The 19,507-nt window shown below is 34.8% G+C and overlaps 1 protein-coding gene across 2 annotated transcripts in view; it reads left to right on the forward strand.

Moving 5' to 3' along the window:
- Nucleotides 1-19,507, forward strand: part of NECAB1 (N-terminal EF-hand calcium binding protein 1) — a 259,253-nt gene that overhangs the window by 58,775 nt on the left and 180,971 nt on the right. For both annotated transcript variants that reach the window (XM_033411712.2, XM_004283224.3), the window contains exon 3: nt 5,725-5,833. In XM_033411712.2, the coding sequence (XP_033267603.1) occupies nt 5,725-5,833 (109 nt within the window). The remainder of the gene's footprint in view (nt 1-5,724; nt 5,834-19,507) is intronic.

Here is a 19,507-nt window from a genome sequence, read left to right on the forward strand (position 1 = left end):
ATGGACATTTAGGTTGTTTCCATGTCTTGGCTATTGTAAATAGTGCTGCTATGAACATTTGGCATGCATGTATCTTTTCAAGTTAAAATTTTCATCTTTTCCAGATATATCCCCAGGAGTGAGATTACTAGGTCATATGATAACTCTATTTTTAGTTTTCTAAGGGACTTCCATACTGTTCTCCTTAGTAGCTGCACCAAGTTACAGTCCCACCAACATTGTAGGAGGGTTCCTTTTCTCCACATCCTCTCCTGCATAGATTATTTGTAGACTTTTTAAAGATGGCTATTCTGACCAGTATGAGGTGATATGTCATTGTAGTTTTGACTTGCATTTCTCTAATAATTAGCAATAATGAGCATTTTTTATGTGCCTGTATGCTTTCTTTGGAAAATTGTCTCTTTAGGTCTTCCTCCCATTTTATGATTGGGTTGTTTCTGTGAAATTGAGTTGTATGAGCTGTTTATATATTTTTGAAATTAAGCCCTTGTCGTAGCATCATTTGCAAATATTTTCTCCCATTCTGTAGGTTGTCTTTTCGTTTTGTTTATACTTTCCTTTGCTGTACAAAAGGCTTTAAATATGATAAGGTCTCATTTGTTTATTTTTGCTTTCATTTCTATTGCCTTGGGAGACTGACCCATGAAAATATTTGTACGATTTATGTCAGAGAATGTTTTGCCTATGTTTTCATTTAGGAGTTTTATGGTGTCATGTCTTATGTTTAAGTCTTTAAGCCATTTTGAGTTTATTTTTGTGTATGGTGAGAGGTTGTGTTCTAACTTCATTGATTTACATGCAGCTGTCCAACTTTCCCAACACCCTTTGCTGAAAAGACTCCTTTCCCATTGTACCTTCTTGCCTCCTTTGTCGAAGATTAATTGACTGTGGTGTGTGGGTTTATTTCTGGGCTCTTTCTTCTTTTCCATTGATCCATATTCTGTTTTTGTGCCAGTACCACACTGTTTTATTACTGTAGCTATGTAGTATTCTCTGAAGTCTGGGATGGTTATGCCTCCTGCTTGGTTCTTTTTTCAGGATTGCTTTGGCAGTTCTGAGTCTTTTATGGTTCCAAATGAATTTTAGGGTTATTTGTCCTAGTTCTGTGAAAAGTGCCATTGGTAATTTGATAGAGATTGTGTTAAATCTGTAGATTGCTTTGGGTACTATTGCCATTTTAACAATATTAATTCTTCCAATCCAAGAGCATGTGATATCTTTCCATTTCTTTGAATCATCTTCAATTTCCTTTATTAATGTTTTATAGCTCTCAGCTTATGAGTCTTTCACCTTCTTGGTGAGGTTTATTCCTAAGTATTTTATTTTTGGGGTTGTGATTTTAGAAAGTATTGTTTTTTGTTTGTTGTTTTCTTTTTACATTCTTTCTGATATTTCATTGTTGTTGTAAAGAAATGCAACTGACTTCTGTATGTTAATCTTGTATCTTGCTACATTACTGAATTCATTTATCAGTTCTAGCAGTTTTTGTGTGGAGTCTTTAGGGTATCATACAGTGTATCATCTATATATAATTACAATTTTACCTCTTCCCTTCCAATTTGGATACATTTTATTTCTTTTTCTTGTCTGATTGCTGTGGCTAGGACTCCCAATACTGTGTTGAATAGAAGAGGTGAGAGTGGGCAATGTTGTCTGGCTCCAGATTTTAGCAGGAAGGCTTTCAGCTTTTCACCTTTGACTATTATATTGGCTGTGGGTTTGTCATAAATAGTTTTTACTATTTTGAGATATGTTCCCTCTCCATCCACTTTGGTAAGAATTTTTGTCATGAATGGATGTTGAATTTTGTCAAATGCTTTTTCTGCATCTATTGAGATGATCATGTGGTTTTTGTTTTTTCTTTCGTTTATATGGTGTATCACATTGATTGATTTGTGTGTGTTAAACCATCCTTGTAAACTTGGGATGGATCCCACTTGGTCACGGTTATGATCATTTTCATGTGTTGTTGGATTTGGTTTGTTAATATTTTGTTGAGAAGTTTCGCATCTATATTCATCAAAAATATTGGCCTGTAATTTTTTTTTCTGATGGTGTCTTAGTCTGGTTTTATTATCAGTGATATGGTGGCTTCATTAAAATGTCCTTGGGAGTGTTCCCTGCTCTTCAATTTTCTGTAAGAATTTGAGAAGAATTGATATAAATTCTTCTTTGTATGTTTGCTAGAATTCACCTGTGAAGCCATCTGGTCCTGGACTTTTATTTGTAGGGAGTTTTTAAATTACAGACTCTATTTCAGTTCTAGTGACCAGTCTGTTCAAATTATCTATTTCTTCTTGATTCAATTTTGGAGGGCTGTATGTTTCTAGAAACTTGTCCCATTTCTTCTAGGTCACCAAATTTTTGACATATAATTATTCATAGTATTCCCTTATGGTTTTTTGTTATTCTGTAGTATCAATTGTTATGTCTCCTTTTTCATTTCTTATTTTGTTTATTTGGGTTTTCTCTCTTTTCTTCTTAGTGGCCTGGCCAGAGGTTTGTCAATCTTGTTTATCCTTTCAACGAATCAACTCCTGGTCTTACTGATTTTGTCCTATTTTTTAAATTTCTATTTTATTCATTTCCTCTCTAGTTTTTATTATTTCCTTCCTTCTTCTGACTTCAGGTTTTGTTTTTCTTCTTTTTCTAATTCTTTTAAGTGGTTGGTTAAGTTATTTGAGATTTTTCTTCTTTTTGGAGGAAGGCCTGTATCGCTATAAACTTCCCTCTAAAAATTGCTTTTGCTGTATCCCATAGACTTTGTATGGCTGTGTTTTCATTGTCATTTGTCTCAAGGTATTTTTAAATTTCCTCTTTGAGTTCATCATTGACCCATTGGTTTTTTAGAAGCATGTTGTTTAGTTTCCATGGAATCATTTTTTTCTCATTTCCTTTTCTGTGGTTAATTTCTAGTTTCATGTTGTTTTTGTCAGAAAAGTTGCTTGAGATATTTTCTATAGTCTTAAATTTGTAGAGGCTTGTTTTGTGCCCTAGTATGTGGTTAATTCTAGAGAATGTTCCATGCGCACTTGAAAAGAATGTGTAATCTGGTTTTTTGGATGTAATGTTGTGAAAATATCAATTAAGTCTAACTGCCCTATTGCATCACTTAGGATCTCTGTTGCCTTATTGATTCTCTGTCTGGAAGATTTGTCCATTGATGTGAGTGGGGTGTTAAAGTCTCCTACTATTATTGTACTCCTGTCAATTTCTCCCTCTATGTCTGTTAGTATTTGCTTTATGTATTTGGGTGCTCCTATTTTAGGTACATATATGTTGATAAGTGTAAAATCCTTTTGTATTGATCCTTTTATCATTATATAGTGTCCTTCTTTATCTTTCTTTATGGCCTTTGTTTTAAAGTCTATTTTGTCTGATATGAGTATTGGGACCCCCACTTTCTTTTCATTTCCATTTGCATGAAATATCTTTTTCCATCCCCTGGCTTTCAATCTATGTGTGTTCTTTGCCCTAAAGTGCATCTCTTGTAAGCAGCATACTGTACACTCTTGTTTTTTTATCCAACCTGCCACTCTGTCTTTTGACTGGAGCATTTAGTCCATTAACATTTAAGGTAATTATTGATAGATATATATTTATTGCCATTTAAAACCTTATTTTCCCATTGATTTTATATTTCTTCTTTGTCCGTTTCTTTTTCCTTTTGTTTTTCCTTTCATCATTTGATGATTTTCCTTTTGTATTATACTTATGTTCTCTTTTTGGTTTTTGTGAATCTATTGTGTGTTTCTGACTTGTGGTTACACTGTTTTTCACGTATGTTAACTCCTTCCTATATATAGTTGCCTTAGACTGGTAGTCATATAGGCTCAAACACATTCTAGGAAAAAAAAATCCACATTTTCTTACTCTCCTCCCCCACATTTTATGATTTTGATGTCCTTTCTTACATCTTCATGTTCTTCTTTTTGCTATTCATTGTGGTTGTCATCACTTTCACAGAAAATATTTTTGAATTTAAAATATTTTGATTAAAATTTAAAACATTCTGATTAATTTTGATTAAAACATTTCATTAAAATGTTTTAATCTGTGTACTGGTTTCTTTAAGTGATTATTTTTCAATTGTAATTTTCTTTTTCTTATAGATTCTTACTTCTTTTCTATTTAGAGAAGAGCTTTCAATATTTCCTTTAGGATAAGTATAGTATTGCTGTATTCTTTTAGTTTTTGCTTGTCTGGGAAGTTTTTTATCTCTCCTCTTCTAAAGGATAATCTTGCTGTGTAGAGTATTCTAGTTTGCAAATTTTTCCCTTCCAGGACTTTAAATATATCTTGACACTTGCTTTTGGCCTACAACGTTTCTGTAGAGGAATCAGCTGATAGTGTTAGTGGGGTTCCCTTGTAATTAACTCTTTGCTTTTCTCTTACTGCCTTTAGAATCTTCTCTTTGTCTTTAGCTTTTGACATTTTTATTATAGTATGTCTTAGTGTAGGTCTGCTTGGGTTTGTCTTGTTTGGGACCCTCTGTGCTTCCTGTACCTGGATATCTGTTTCCTTCTTTACATTTGGGAAGTTTTCAGCCATAATTTCTTCAAACACATTTTTGATCCCTTTTTGCTTTCTTTCCCTCCTGGAATCCCTATTTTGCATAGGTTGGCATACTTTATATTATCCCATAGGTCTCTTGTATTGCTTTCTTCTTTTTTTTTAAATTTGGCTTTCTGTCTTGATTGGACGATTTCCATTATTCCTTATTCTATTATTCCAGGTCACTTATTTGTTCTTCTGCATTATTCATTTTGCTATTCATTGACTTTAGCTCAGCTTTTATCTTGGCAAATGAGTTTTCTAATTTTTCTTGGTTCATCTTTCTAGTTTCTTTTTTCTGTACTCTGCATTTCCATTGATACCCCTTCTTAATTCCTTCAGTATTTTCATTATCTCCTGTTTTAAATCAGTGTCTATCATATTGAATAGGTCTGCTTCATTGTTTGTTCTTTCAGAGGAATGCTCTTGGTCTTTTAACTGGGAGTGGTTCCTCTGCTTCATTTTACTTTTATTTCTCTCTGTGAGTTTAGGAGAAGCAATTATGTACTCTGGTCTTGGAGGGCTCTTTATACATGGGAGCATTCCTGTGTAGCTTGTATGGATTTAGTATTTTTGGTCTGAGGGCTTTTTTTAGTATGCATGCCTGGCACCTCTTTCCTCAGCATGTGCTGGTCATTATCCCCTTGATAGGTGGTATGCAGATGTGGCTGCTGGTGCCCAGTCCTGGAGTTCTCAGTGGTGGCAATGGCTTAGGAATGGCCCTGGGACACAGGATGGGAGCAGAGGTGGCTCACAACCACTCCTGGAGTTTGGGCAGGTGGCAGTGGGGGCTCTCAACCACTCCTGGGGTCTGCAAGGGTGGCAGTGGTGGCTTGCAACCACTCTTGGCTTGCAATGACTCCTGGTATCTGGGAGGGAGGTGGCAGGAGCCCACAACTACTCCTGGATTCCAAGAGGGAGATAGCAGAGACCTATGACCACTCCTTGGGTCTGGGAAGGAGGAGGTGGGGGCCTGTGACCATTCTTCGGTCTGGGTGGGTAATTATTTTTATTTTAAACACCTGAAATTGTTCTTCCTTTTTGAATACATGTATACATGCACAAACAAACCTGTTCAAGCATTTGAGCAAAATGTTAAAAATTAAAAGATATAATAACATAAAAAATTGAAATGATTTGCTTCTCTTTTGTTTGTTCTTACCATTTTAGATGATGGAAAATTGTCCTTTGAAGAATTCAAAGCATATTTTGCAGATGGTGTTCTGAGTGGAGAAGAGTTACGTGACCTCTTCCATACCATTGATACACATAATACCAAGTAAGGAACTTTTTTTAAATCACTACATTCTGTAAACAAAGTAGAGAGGGCATGAACAAGTACATACCAATGAAACAGATGGAGTAAAGCTGCAGAGGACACATTTTGTAACACGCCTATGTTCAGTTCTGAGATAGCCTCTAACAATTGAAATGCTGTGAAAAACTGAATTTTGAACTGGAAAATAAAGATCTTCTGTAGGGAGTTCTCATAAAGAGTTTGCAGAATTAAAACAAAGCATAGGTTATAAATAATTCTAATTCTGCCATTAATAAGAAAGTAGAATTTTACCTTGTTTCTTAGATTTCATCTCAGAAATCTAAGAATTTAAAATTGTTCTAAGTCCATTTTTATGTTACTGTAGTAAAATAGGAAATTGCAGCAATTATCTGGACAATTCAGATGTGTGTGCTGAACTCCAAATCAGTGTTACCTGAGAGATGTAGATAATGCAGGACACAGAATTTTCTCTGAGCAATCAATGTATATAGTGATATACTTGATTTATTTTAAAATCTAGCAAAATAAAATATGAGCTCTGAAAATTTGTAGGTTTAGCTGATGGATTTTTTTGAGTCATTTTACAAGAAATGATTTACTTAATTTTTGACATTTAAAGTGCTTTATTATGTTGCACTATAGGCACAGCTATGATTACATTTCTAAAAAATATTTGCTTCTCATGATCAAGCAAAATATTTTAAAAATATTATTTATGTGACAAAAGAGGAAAATTTAACTTGCAAGTTAAAAAGGAAAATTTAACCAACAAGATATATTTTCAATGTTTTCCTTCTTTCTTTCCAAATATTTTCAAAGTGGTTATGTCACTATATTTAAAGTGATAATAGGAAAAAAATATATAATGAAAAATATTCTACCCAACAAGGGTAACATTCAGATTTGAAGGAGAGATAGTTTTAAGACAAGCAAAATCTAAAAGAGTTTGGTACCACTAAAATGTCTGTACAATAAATGTTAAAGGGAGTTCTCTAAGTGGAAAAGAAAGACCACAAACAGAAATATGAAAATTATGAAGGTAAAGATCTCATTAGTAAAGGAAAATACACAGTAAAGATGGTAGATCAATCACTCACAAAACTAGTAGGCAGGTTAAAAGACAAAAGTAGTAAAATCATCTAATCCACCATAAGTAGTTAAGGGATATTTTTTTAAATGCAAAATGTGAAATAAAAAATATTAAATGTTGGGTGGGGGTGCAGGTCTGTTAGAATGCATTTGAACTTAAGAGATCAGTAAAGTATAATTATCGTGTGTGTGTGTATATATATATATATATATATATATACACATATATATATACACATATATATATTGTTATATATAAACCACATGGTAAACACAAATCTATAATAGATATACACACAATATAGAGAAAGGAATCCAAAAATAACACTAAACATAGCATCAAGTCACATTGGAAGAGTGCAAAAGAAAAAGGAAAGAACAATAAAGAATTATAAAAATGAACTGAAAACAATTAACAAAATGGCAATTGATACATACTTATCAATAACTACTTTAAATGTAAATGGATGAAATGCTCCAATCAAATGACACAGAGTGCCTGAATGGATACAAAAATAAGACCCATATGTATGCTGCCTACAAGAGACTTACTTCAGGTCTAAAGATAGACAAAGACTGAAAGTGAGGGGATGCAAAAAGGTATTCCATGCAAGCAGAAATGAAAAGAAAGCCAGGGTAGCAATATTTATATCAGATAAAATAGACTTTTAAACAAAGACTGTAACAAGAGACAAAGTAGGACATGACATAATGATAAAGAGATAAATGCAATAAGGAGATATAACATTTATAAATATATTTAAATCCAACATGGGAGCACCTAAATATATACAGTTATATATACTAAATAACTAATGAGTCACTGAAGAAATCAAAGAGGAAATCACACAAATGAAAATAGAAACACAACAATCCACAATCTATGGGACACAGCAAAAACAGTTGTAAGAGGGAAGTTTATAGAGATACAAGCCTACCTCAGGAAAGAAGAAAAATCCCAGAGAAACAGCTTAATCTTACACCTAAAGGAACTAGAAAAAGAAATGCCAACAAAAATCTAATGTTAGTATGAAGAAAGCAATAATAATGAACATAGGAGAAATAAATGAAATAGAGACTAAAAAAGAGACAAAAAAATCAATGAAACTAAGAGCTGATTCTTTGAAAAGATAAACAAAATTGATAAAACTTTAGACAGACTCATCAAGAAAAAAGGAGAGGTCCCAAATCAATAAAATAAGAAATTAAAAAAAGAGAGAGGTCCAAAATCAATAAAATAAGAAATGAAAAAGAAGTTACAACCCATGTTATAGAAATAGAAAGGATCATAAGAGATTGCTAAGAACAATTATACACCAATAAAATGGACAACCTAGAAGAAATGGATGAGTTCCTAGAAACATAAATCTCCCAAGACTGAATCAGGAAGAAATAGAAAATATTAACAGACCTATTAGCAGTAATGAAAAATAATCAGTAATAAAACAAACAGAAGTTCAGGACCAGTTGGCTTCACAGGTGAATTCTCTCAAATATTTAGAAGAGTTAATGCCTATCCTTCTCAAACTATTCCTCCCCCCCAAAAAAAAATTGAAGAGGAAGGAATGCTTCTGAACTCATTGCAAGAGGCCAGCATTACCCTGATACCAAAACTAGACAAAGACCCCACAGAAAAAGAAAATGATAGGCCCATATCTCTGGTGAACATAGGTGCAAAAATCCTCAACAAAATTTTAGCACATTGAATTCAACAATACATTAAAAGGATCAAACAACATGATCAAGTGGGATTCATCCCAGATTTATCCCCCGGATGCAAGGATGGTTTAATATCGGCAAATCAATTAATAGGATACACCACGTTAACAAATGGAAGAGTAAAAATCATATGATCATCTAAACAGATGGAGAAAAACTTTTGACAAAATTCAACACCAATTTATGATTTAAAACCTCTCGACAAAATGGGTGTAGAAGTAATATACCTCAACATAATAAAGGCATAAATAACTAATGCACAGCTAACATCATATTCAACAGTGAAAGGTTGAAACTTTTCCCACAAAGATCAGTAACAAGAAAAGCATGCTCAATCTACCATTCTTATTCAACATAGTACTGGAAGTCCTAGCCACAGCAATTAGACTAGCAAAGGAAATAAAAGAATTCAAATTGGAAGGAATAAGTAAAACTGTCATCGTTTGCAGATGACATGATACTATATATAGAAAATTCTATATAGTATAGATACTATATATAGAAAATTCTAAACACACTGCCAAAAAACTACTAGAACTTTCAATGAATTCAGTAAAGTTGTAGGATAAAAAATTAACATACAGAAATCTGTTGCATTTCTGTACACTAAGAACAAACTATCAGAAAGAGAAATTAAGAAAACTATCTCATTTACAGTGGCATCAAAACTAATAAAATTCCTAGGTATAAATCTAACCAAGGAGGTAAAAGACCCATTTGGAAAACTATAAAACGTTGATGAAAGAAATTGAAGATAACAACATACAAAGGGAAATATATACTGTGCTAAGGAATTGGAAGAATTAATATTGTTAAAATGTCCATGCCACCCAAAGCAATCTACAGTTTTAGTGTAATCCCTATCAAAATACCAATGGTAATTTCCACAGAACTAGAACAAATAATTCTAAAATTTGCCTGGAAACACAAAAGACCCTGAATAATCTAAACAATTTTGAGAAAGAAAAACAACACTGGATGTATCCCACTCCCTCATTTCAAACTATACCTCAAAGCTACAGTAATCAAAACAGTATGGTACTGGCATGAAAACATAGATCAGTGGAACAAAATTAAGAGCCCAGAAATAAACCCATGTTTATATGTTCAATTAGTCTACAACAAAGGAGGCAAGGACATACAATGGAGACAAGACAGCTTCTTCAATAAATGGTATTGGGAGAACCAGACAGCTACTTACAAAATAATCAAACTGGACTACTTTCTCATGCCATATAAAAAATATACTCAAAATGGATTAAAAACATAAATGTAAGGCCTTAAACCATAAAACCTTTAGAAGATAACACAGGCAGTATGCTATTTGACATTAGTCTTAGCAATACTCTTTTGGATTTGTCTCCTCAGGCAAGGGAAACAAAAGCAAAAATAAATAAATAAGACTACATCAAACTAAAAAGCTTTTACACAGTGAAAGAAAATTTCAGAAAAATGAAAAGGCAGCCTACTGAATGTGAGAAGATATTTTCAAACTATATATTGGAAAAGAAATCAGTATCCAAAATATACAAGGAACTCATACAACTCAACCTCAAAAAAAACAACCAAGTAAAAAAGGGCAGAGGACTTGAATAGATATTTTTCCAAAGAAGAAATAAAGATGGCCATCAGACACATGAAAATATGCTCAAGGTCACTAATTATCAGCAAACTGCAAATGAAAACCACAATGAGATATCACCTCACACCTGTCAGAATGGGTACTATCAAAAATACAACCAATAGCAAATGTTGGTCAGGATGTGGAGTAAAGGGAAACCTTATGCACTCTTGGTGGGAGTGCAATTTGGTACAGCTACTATGAAAACATAGTGTAGAGTTTCCTCAAACAATTAATGATAGAACTACCATACAATCTAGCTATTTCACTTCTGAGTATTTTTCTGAAAAAAACAAAATCAAAAAGATACATGCACCCCCATGTTCACTGCAGCATTATTTACAATAGCCAAGATTTGGAAGCAACCTAAGAGTCCATCAATAGATGGATGAATAAGGAAGATGTGGTACATACATACAATATAATACTATTCAGCCATAAAGAGAATAAAATTTTGCCATTTGCAACAACATGGATGGACTTTTGGAGGATATAATGCTAGGTGAAATAAATAAAATAAAGAAGGCGAATACTGTGTGATATCACTTACATGTGGAATCTAAAAAATACAACAAACTAGTGAATATAACAAAAAAGAAGCAGACTTACAGATGTAGAGAACAAAATAGTGGTTACCAATGGGGAGAGAGAGGGGAGAGGGTCAATATAGGGTTGGGGGACTAGAGGTACAAAATACTATGTATAAAATGAATAAGCTACAAGGATATGTTGACAGCATAGGGAATATAGCTAATATTTTATAATAACTGCAAATATTGTTAAAAATTGTGAATTGCTATGAGTCATGGGGATGAATTGTACTGCATGAGGAATACAGTCAATAATATTGTAATAACATTGTATGATGATAAATGGTAACTAGATTTACTGTGATCATTTTGTAATGTATAGCAATATTGAATCACTATGTTGTACACCTGCAACTAATCTAGTCAATTATTCTTCAACATCAAAAGAAGTGTTTTCACTTATCAGAAAGCCAGGATGTCCACATTTTTCAGTCAGTTAGAGGAATACATGAAGAAATTAGCATAATTCCTTGTAGAAGAGATTCACAGCACAGGCAGGGAGAATGATCCCCTGGAGGCAAAAATGATTCTTCCAATATAGCAATTTGGAGTTCCAGATTTTCAGGATAGACCAAACAGTAGACCAGATGGAAGTTTTGCTGTTATGTCAGACAGTGAACACACAGGAAATTTTCTTGGGGCCTGCAGATGGAAGCCTGTGATAGAGATGGACAACTGATGTCTTTAGATCAGGTGTTCCTTATTCCAGACTAAAATAATTTTTTTGGATGCTGAGCACTGGGATTTCAACCCAGTACTTGTTAAATCACTGAAGCACACTAAAGCAAAAAAAAAAAAAACAAAAAATTACCACCTACAAAAAAATCATAGTTCATCTTGAGCTAGACTTGAAAGTTTAAAATTTTCTTTCTTAACCTAACATGAAACTTTTCTCTCTAAAGTTTCACTTAATTTGTTCAATCTCTTAGGGCCATGCAGAATATGAATATTTTATAACAAGTCTTTCTAATATTTGAAGACAGTTTTTATGCACCAATAATGAGATAAAGTCCCATAATAATTGGAGAGTAATAATATCAAAGGGTTTGTTTTAGATGATAGAATTTTATTCCTTCTGAAACAGGAAAATCCGTTCATTTTATACTTGTGCATAACAGTTAAATTTTAAAGCTTGATTAGTTGGTTGATGAAACCGCCTTCTCCCTTGAGTTACCCATTACCCTCCTTAAGTAGACACATTTTATGGGCATTAGGAAAAGAAGGCAGGATCAGTACCCAAGGAATAAGTATTTAGTAGGTTGGTCTGAAGACCAAAGCCTGCACTGCATTATGACTAGAAAGGTCATTCCAATTCCAATAGCTCCAATAGTGGGTAAGAGAGATCTCCCTATTAACGTAGCCTATACATCTTCAACTAGCACTGAACGCTAAGAGAGCAGCACCAAGTGCCTGGAGGATAGGGCAGACCCCAGTCCCAAGTGCTAAGCTAAGGAAGTATGGCATGACTTAGAGTCATGAAATCAGAAAATGGAAAAAGGTGGTGTAGCTGTATGTCAAGAGAGCACAGTGAAAATCAAAGTCCAGAGAATACAGGCTAAAGTGTGGTGGACACACTGGCTGTGTCAGGGTTGAGTTTTAGCAATATAGATTGGGCAAAGGAACACTGGCAGAAGAGTACTCCAAGTATTCAGACGAAGCCCAAACTGCCCATGAGCAAACTCACAGAGAACGAAGAGTCCAGATGGAGCATTTTATGATCAAGACTTACCTGTTAGAACCAGATGGCGGGCTGACATCTGTCCAGGCATTAAGTTGCCTCTTTGGCATAAGCAGACAAAGCCCAACAGATGTATACTGTTTTCCACAGAGAGGCACAAGTTAGCTGACACATGTGGTCAATGATGTTAGTTTAGCATACTTATATGCCAAATGAGGCATGGCGCCAGAGGAGCCAAGGAAACTAAGGAGGGAGAGAATAACATTCTTTTTATAGATTTCCCTCAACTTCTCCTAAGCCTTACTTAGCAGAGTTCACAGCAGGGCAGAAGATGTACTAGGAAGGACTTTACTGGTTGTGAGTGACAGAAACATAAATTAAGCTGACTTAAAGAAATAATTATCTGGTTCATGTATCTGAAAAGTCCAGAGGTAGGCTTCATGTGTGTTGGAGTAAAGCGCCCAAACAGTGGTGCTAGGAATCTGTCTATCATCTCTCCCCTCTTCTTTCTCTATGTTGGCTATTCTCTTGTGCAGACTCTCTTGCTGAGAGGTCAAGATGGTTACGAGAGGCTCAAGGTTCATATTGCCACCACCTTGGCAAATGCCAAGAGGCTGGTTTTCTTTCAGAGTAGTACCAGCAAAATTCTGGTCTTGAATTATGTTAGCCTGGCTTGGAGCTCATACACATCTCTGGAAAATCACTGTTTTCAAGGAAAAAATAAAGTGAAAAGGAACCAGGATGCTATTATCAAAATAAGGGGGAATAAATTCTGGGCAGGCAAAACTTGAGTCCCCTGTAGATCAAATAACTACCTACTCAGCCTCAAAGACTTCCACTTACCATCTCATATTTTAGAGGACAAGGGGCTTGGTAGAGTTTCAACTCCAGAGAGTTCCTACAAAGTGTGGAGTCAATCTGGAAAATCTGAAGCTATCTATATGGGAAAAGATTGAAGCCAGGGAGAAATCTTTGTTTTAATAGGCATCCTAGTTCCATTGAGCTATGCAGGACCCTAGCCCTCTACACCTGCCTCTCTTCTTGACCATCTGATTGTGTCTATTCTCAATGTTCCTGTTTTCCCATACTCCACTAGAATCATGCCTATAATCCCCCTTCTTTTTCCTTATGGTCCTACCAATTCTCTGTATTTGCAGATACTGCAAAAAACTTAGGCAGACTTAGTGAGTAACACCTGGTCTTTTTTCTCTTAGTATTTCTCCATAATCACCTAACAGATTTTCTGGGCAGTTCTCACATATCACATTATCCTTATTTTTTTTAATTTAAAAATTAGAAAGAACTGAGTATATAACTAAGAGAAGCACTATTTGATTACATCCTATAGAGGTATACTTTTTGCCACATTCTTAGAGACTGAAAATAGAAGTCTTACAACCTTACCAAGACTCACTCTAATCTATAACCAGTTCTCCAGTTATTGATTCCATTTCGTCATTGGAACTAACCTGTAGTCATCAAATTTCCTTATTATTCACTCAATTTTTAAATGTGCCTTTCACTCCAATAATTTCTGAAATCCATTTATTTTCTTTGAGCATATCTACTTCATGAAGATATGGAGAGAATAAAACAAGCTACTTCCTAAGAGTTACATTTAAAATTCTTTTCTTTCCTGTGAAGGCATTTCATTGGCACCACCACAATTTCCTCCTAAATCAGACCATTCCACAATTTGCAGTGTTGACTGGGGCTGAGGACTCTTCCTTGTAGGGAGAGTGAGGAATCAACAAAGTCTACATTATAATTAAGAAGATTAGCATAGTTTGAGGGATTTATAAAGAAGACAATTTTAAGGAGATTTTCTTTAAAGTGACAGGAAATGGTTTCTCCTTAGTTATAATTGCTGAAAAAATAATTGGTTCTAATTTTCTCTGACAAAGATGATAGACAAGCCAAATTTTGTATCAAGACAATATGTATATAATTTCTAAAAAATAGGAATTTCTAAAGGAAATGTTTAATTTTTAATTAAATAAGGAAATACATTTATTGAATGACTATATGGCAGGCACTTGCATCATCTTATTTAATCTTCACAAAAAAACAAATAACAAGGTACTATTATTATTATTCACAGCCTACAGTTAAGGAATCTGATACAGAAAGTTAAGTGATTTGACCAAGGTTACACAGACAGTAGTGTAAGACCTGGAGATTATTTCATGGCGGCCTGAAAACAAAACTCAAAGCTCTTTCCATTGTCATGCCACCTCAGTAAATTTTCAGATTTTTAGCTATTTATTTTGTATATCAGAAATCAAAAGGTTCCAAGGCCAGCTTTTAAACTCACTTTCAGGTGTTTCATTCTTGATGAAAAGATGCTTGATTCTTTCCAGCAGTAGAATATATTTGGATGTACAGTATAGAGGTAATTGCTTTAATTGCTGCCTTTATCTCTCCTCTTTTTATATCCATAATGTAGGATTTTTACAGTGTAGGAGTTGTTACAATGTAGCAATGTTATTCTTTTTCTCTGTGGACATTATTTTCTTTCTTGGAACATTTCCCTCCCTCCATCCTACCTTTACATTTGGAATTTATCTTGTGCTTTTGGACTTACTCCTGTTACTACTCTCCATCCCATCACTCTGCACTTACCTCATTTTCTCCATTGTTCTTCAGAGCACTCACAGAGTTTTACTGTTTCAATTAGTCATTTTTATTAAAGACCTTTGCTTCCAAATTTTTTCAGATATTTTATATTTTTAATATTATCTAGAGAATTATTCTCTGCTTGTCACCTCTTCCTCCCAATAAAGAACTTGAATTCTCTTTTTATCTTTTGTTTTTTAATAAATTTATTTATTTTTGGCTGTGTTGGGTCTTCGTTGCTGCACATGGGCTTTCTCTATTTGTGATGAGCAGGGGCTACTCTTCGTTGCGGTGAGTGGGCTTCTCATTGCAGTGGCTTCATTGTTGTGGAGTACGGGCTCTAGGCACATGGGCTTTGGTAGTTGTGGCATGCAGGCTCAGTAGTTGTGGCTCGTGGGCTCTGGAGCTCAGGCTCAGTAGTTGCCGCACATGGGCTTAGTTGCTCCTCGGCATGTGGGATCTTCCCGGACCAGGGCTCGAACCCATGTCCCTTGAATTTGCAGGTGGATTCTTAACCATTGCACCACCAGGGAAGTCCCCTCTTTCAATCTTAACTGTACTCTGTCTTCCCATCAGCCATGATAAAATTGCTAATGGTGAAGCAAAATCTATTACTGCTTAAAATAAAAATTGTCTACTGAGGAATCAAGGCGAATTATTTATTCACCTAACTGCAGTGTTCTTTCTTACTTGCCAATACCCACCAAGTGGGTGAAATCAAATCAGTAAAATGTTAACCCCAATCTTTAAAAAATATGTGATGCTCACTTCTTGGACAAGTCTCCATCTCTCATCTCCCATGTCCAATGCACCAATAAATTCTGAACTTATTCCCCTCCAGTTTATTAATCCTATGAATCCAACTATTCCCTTTATTGTCACCACATTCCCTAAGTACCTGCTTTCTCTTTTTTACAACTATACTATTCTCAAAAATGATCTGTTTGATGGAAGAGTTACAATTGTTTTTCTCTGTGACATCTTGAGATTATAAAATTCTTGAAATAAATACAAATAACCTCAAAGTCATTGCTTACTTCTTAAATGAATATTTTTAAAGAGCAATTTCTTTAGGAAAATACTTTCCCTCCACAATAAAATTTATATAAATAACATATGCTTCCTATAAAAAAGAACTCAAACAGTATAGAAATCATAAGAAAGAGCAGAAAAAGACACCTGAAATTTCATCACTTTGAGATAACTACCCATAGCATTTAGTTACCATTACTTCCAATGTGTGCATTCAGTTTGTTTGTTTTTTTCCCACAAATGACTTTATTTTATTTTAACGTCTTTATTGGAGAATAATTGCTTTACAATGGTGTGTTAGTTTCTGCTGCACAACAAAGTGAATCAACTATACATATACATTTATCCCTATTTCTCCTCCCTCTTGAGTCTCCTTCCCACACTCCCTATCCCACTCCTCTAGGTGGACACAAAGCACCGAGTGAATCTCCCTGTGTCATGTGGCTGCTTCCCACTAGCTATCTACTTTACATTTGGTAGTGTATATATATCCATGTCACTCTCTCACTTTGTCCCAGCTTACCCTTCTCCCTCCCCATGTCCTCAAGTCCGTTCTCTACATCTGCGTCTTTATTCCTGTCCTTCCCCTAGGTTCTTCAGAACTTTTTTTTTTTTTTTTTAGATTCCATATATATGTGTTAGCATACGGTATTTGTTTTTCTTTTTCTGACTTACTTCACTCCGTATGACAGTCTCAAAGTCCACCCACCTCACTGCACATAACTCAATTTTGTTTCTTTTTATGGCTGAGTAATATTCCATTGTATATATGTGCCACATCTTCTTTATCCATTCATCTGTTAATGGACACTTAGGTTGCTTCTATGTCCTGACTATTGTAAATAATGCTGCAATGAACATTGTGGTACATGACTCTTTCTGAATTATGGTTTTCTCAGGGTATATGCCCAGTAATGGGATTCCTGGGTCGTATGGTAGATCTACTTTTAGTTTTTGAAGGAACCTCCATAGTGTTCTCCATAGTGGCTCTATCAGTTTACATTCCCACGAACAGTGCAAGAGGGTTCCCTTTTCTCCACACCCTCTCCAGCATTGACTGCTTGTAGATTTTTTGATGATGGCCATTCTGACTGGTGCGAGATGATACCTCATTGTAGTTTTGATTTGCATTTCTCTAATGATTAGTGACGTTGAGCATCCTTTTATGTGTTTGTTGGCAATCTGTAGGTATTCTTTGGAGAAATGTCTATTTAGGTATTCTGTCCATTTTTGGATTGGGTTGGTTATTTTTTTGATATTGAGCTGCATGAGTTGCTTGTATGTTTTGAAGATTAATCCTTTGTCATTTGCTTCGTTTGCAAATATTTTCTCCCATTCTGAGGGTTATCTTTTTGTCTTGTTTATCATTTCCTTTGGCTGTGCAAAAGCTTGTAAGTTTCATTAGGTCCAATTTGTTTATTTTTATTTCCATTTCTCTAGGATGTGGGTAAAAAAGGACCTTGCTGTGATTTATGTCATAGAGTGTTCTGCCTATGTTTTCCTCTAAGAGTTTGATAGTGTCTGGCCTTACATTTAGGTCTTTAATCCATTTTGAGTTTATTTTTGTGTATGGTGTTAGGGAGTGTTCTAATTTCATACTTTTACATATACCTGTCCAGTTTTCCCAGCACCACTTATTGAAGAGGTTGTCTTTTCTCCATTGCATATTCTTGCCACCTTTATCAAAGATAAGGTGACCATATGTGTGTGGGTTTATCTCTGGGCTATCCATCCTGCTCCTTTGATCTATATTTCTGTTTTTGTGCCAGTACCACACTGTCTTGATTACTGTAGCTTTGTAGTATAGTCTGAATTCAGGGAATCTGATTCCTCCAGCTCTGTTTTACTTCACAATTGCTTTGGCTATTTGGGTTTTTTGTGTTTCCATACAAATTGTGAAGTTTTTTGTCCTAGTTCTGTGAAAAATGCCATTGGTAGTTTGATAGGGATTGCATTCAATTTGTAGATTACTTTGGGTAGTATAGTCATTTTCACAATGTTGATTCTCCCAATCCAAGAACATGGTATATCTCTCCATCTGTTTGTATCATCTTTAATTTCTTTCATCAGTGTCTTATACTTTTCTGCGTATGGGTCTTTTGTCTCATCAGGTAGGTTTATTCCTAGGTATTTTATTCTTTTTCTTGCAATGGTAAATGGGAGTGTTTCCTTAATTTCTCTTTCAGATTTTTCATCATTAGTGCATAGGAATGCAAGTGCATTCTGTTTTAATCACAGAGAACTACTTTCTTTTGAGTTTCTTCTCTTCCACTGTCTACCCCTAACCCACTCTCCATAACCAATCTTCATCAGCACCTAAAGTGTGATCTTCTGCATCTTTTTTCCATGCTTGTGTAATTGTATATACATCTATATGTCTCATGAAAGCATTCCCTGACCTTCCTTTTTAGGTTAAATTTCTCATTCTGCCTTCTCGTTGTAATATGTATCTCTTCTCTGCAGCTCTTGAATCAGCTACAATTTTATATTTGTTTTGTGTTTGATTAATGCTCATGTTGCCTGGCCTAAACTTCATGAAGGCAGAGGTCATGACTCTTTTGCTTTCCACTGATTCCAGGACCTAGCATAGCATCTAGCACATACTACAAGTTCAGTGAGAAGGAAGAGATTTCTCCTACCCCATACCTTATACTATGCATTTTGCTTGATTAGCCCTGCCCCTCCCCTCTGCCTAGTAAAGTTTTCCAGGCATCAAGGTCCACTGAACTCCATGAAAAGTAGTGCTGCAATGTGGAAAGAACTCAGGAACTGGTCAAGGTTAAATCCTTTGACTATCTAGCTATGAGGACTATGGGTGGTCATTGTTCTTCATTGAACCCTAATTTCATTGGCTGTAAAATAGAGCCAATATAAAAACCCAGCTTTCAAAGTTTAGCAGTAATGTATATAAACACCTGCCATAAAATAATAATTATTATGATGTAATCACTAACCTTTTCTTCTTTCCTGTTCATCTTTTTCCCCCAAATTTCTATAAGTATGGTTTATACTTTCATAATGTACCACTAAATTATATGCCATCTCTTATATTTTGCTAATTGTTTCACTAGTATATTAATCTTGTCTCCAAATCTAAACTATAAACTCCTCTGAGGCAAGGACATTGTTCTCACTACTGCAGCAATTACTGGAATACATTCAATAACGACTTGGTTACTTGATGGATTGTTACAGAAGTCGGATATATTGATTAGGTAAAAGAAAGGCATGCAAAGGTATATTGCTTGTGACTTTTAGACTTTAGAACCTGGCTGACTGACCACAGAAAAGGTGATGCCGCTGACAAATCCTGTTGAATAAAAAAGGAG

The sequence above is a fragment of the Orcinus orca genome, chromosome 17, assembly GCF_937001465.1.
Source record: "Orcinus orca chromosome 17, mOrcOrc1.1, whole genome shotgun sequence".
NCBI lineage: Eukaryota > Metazoa > Chordata > Mammalia > Artiodactyla > Delphinidae > Orcinus > Orcinus orca.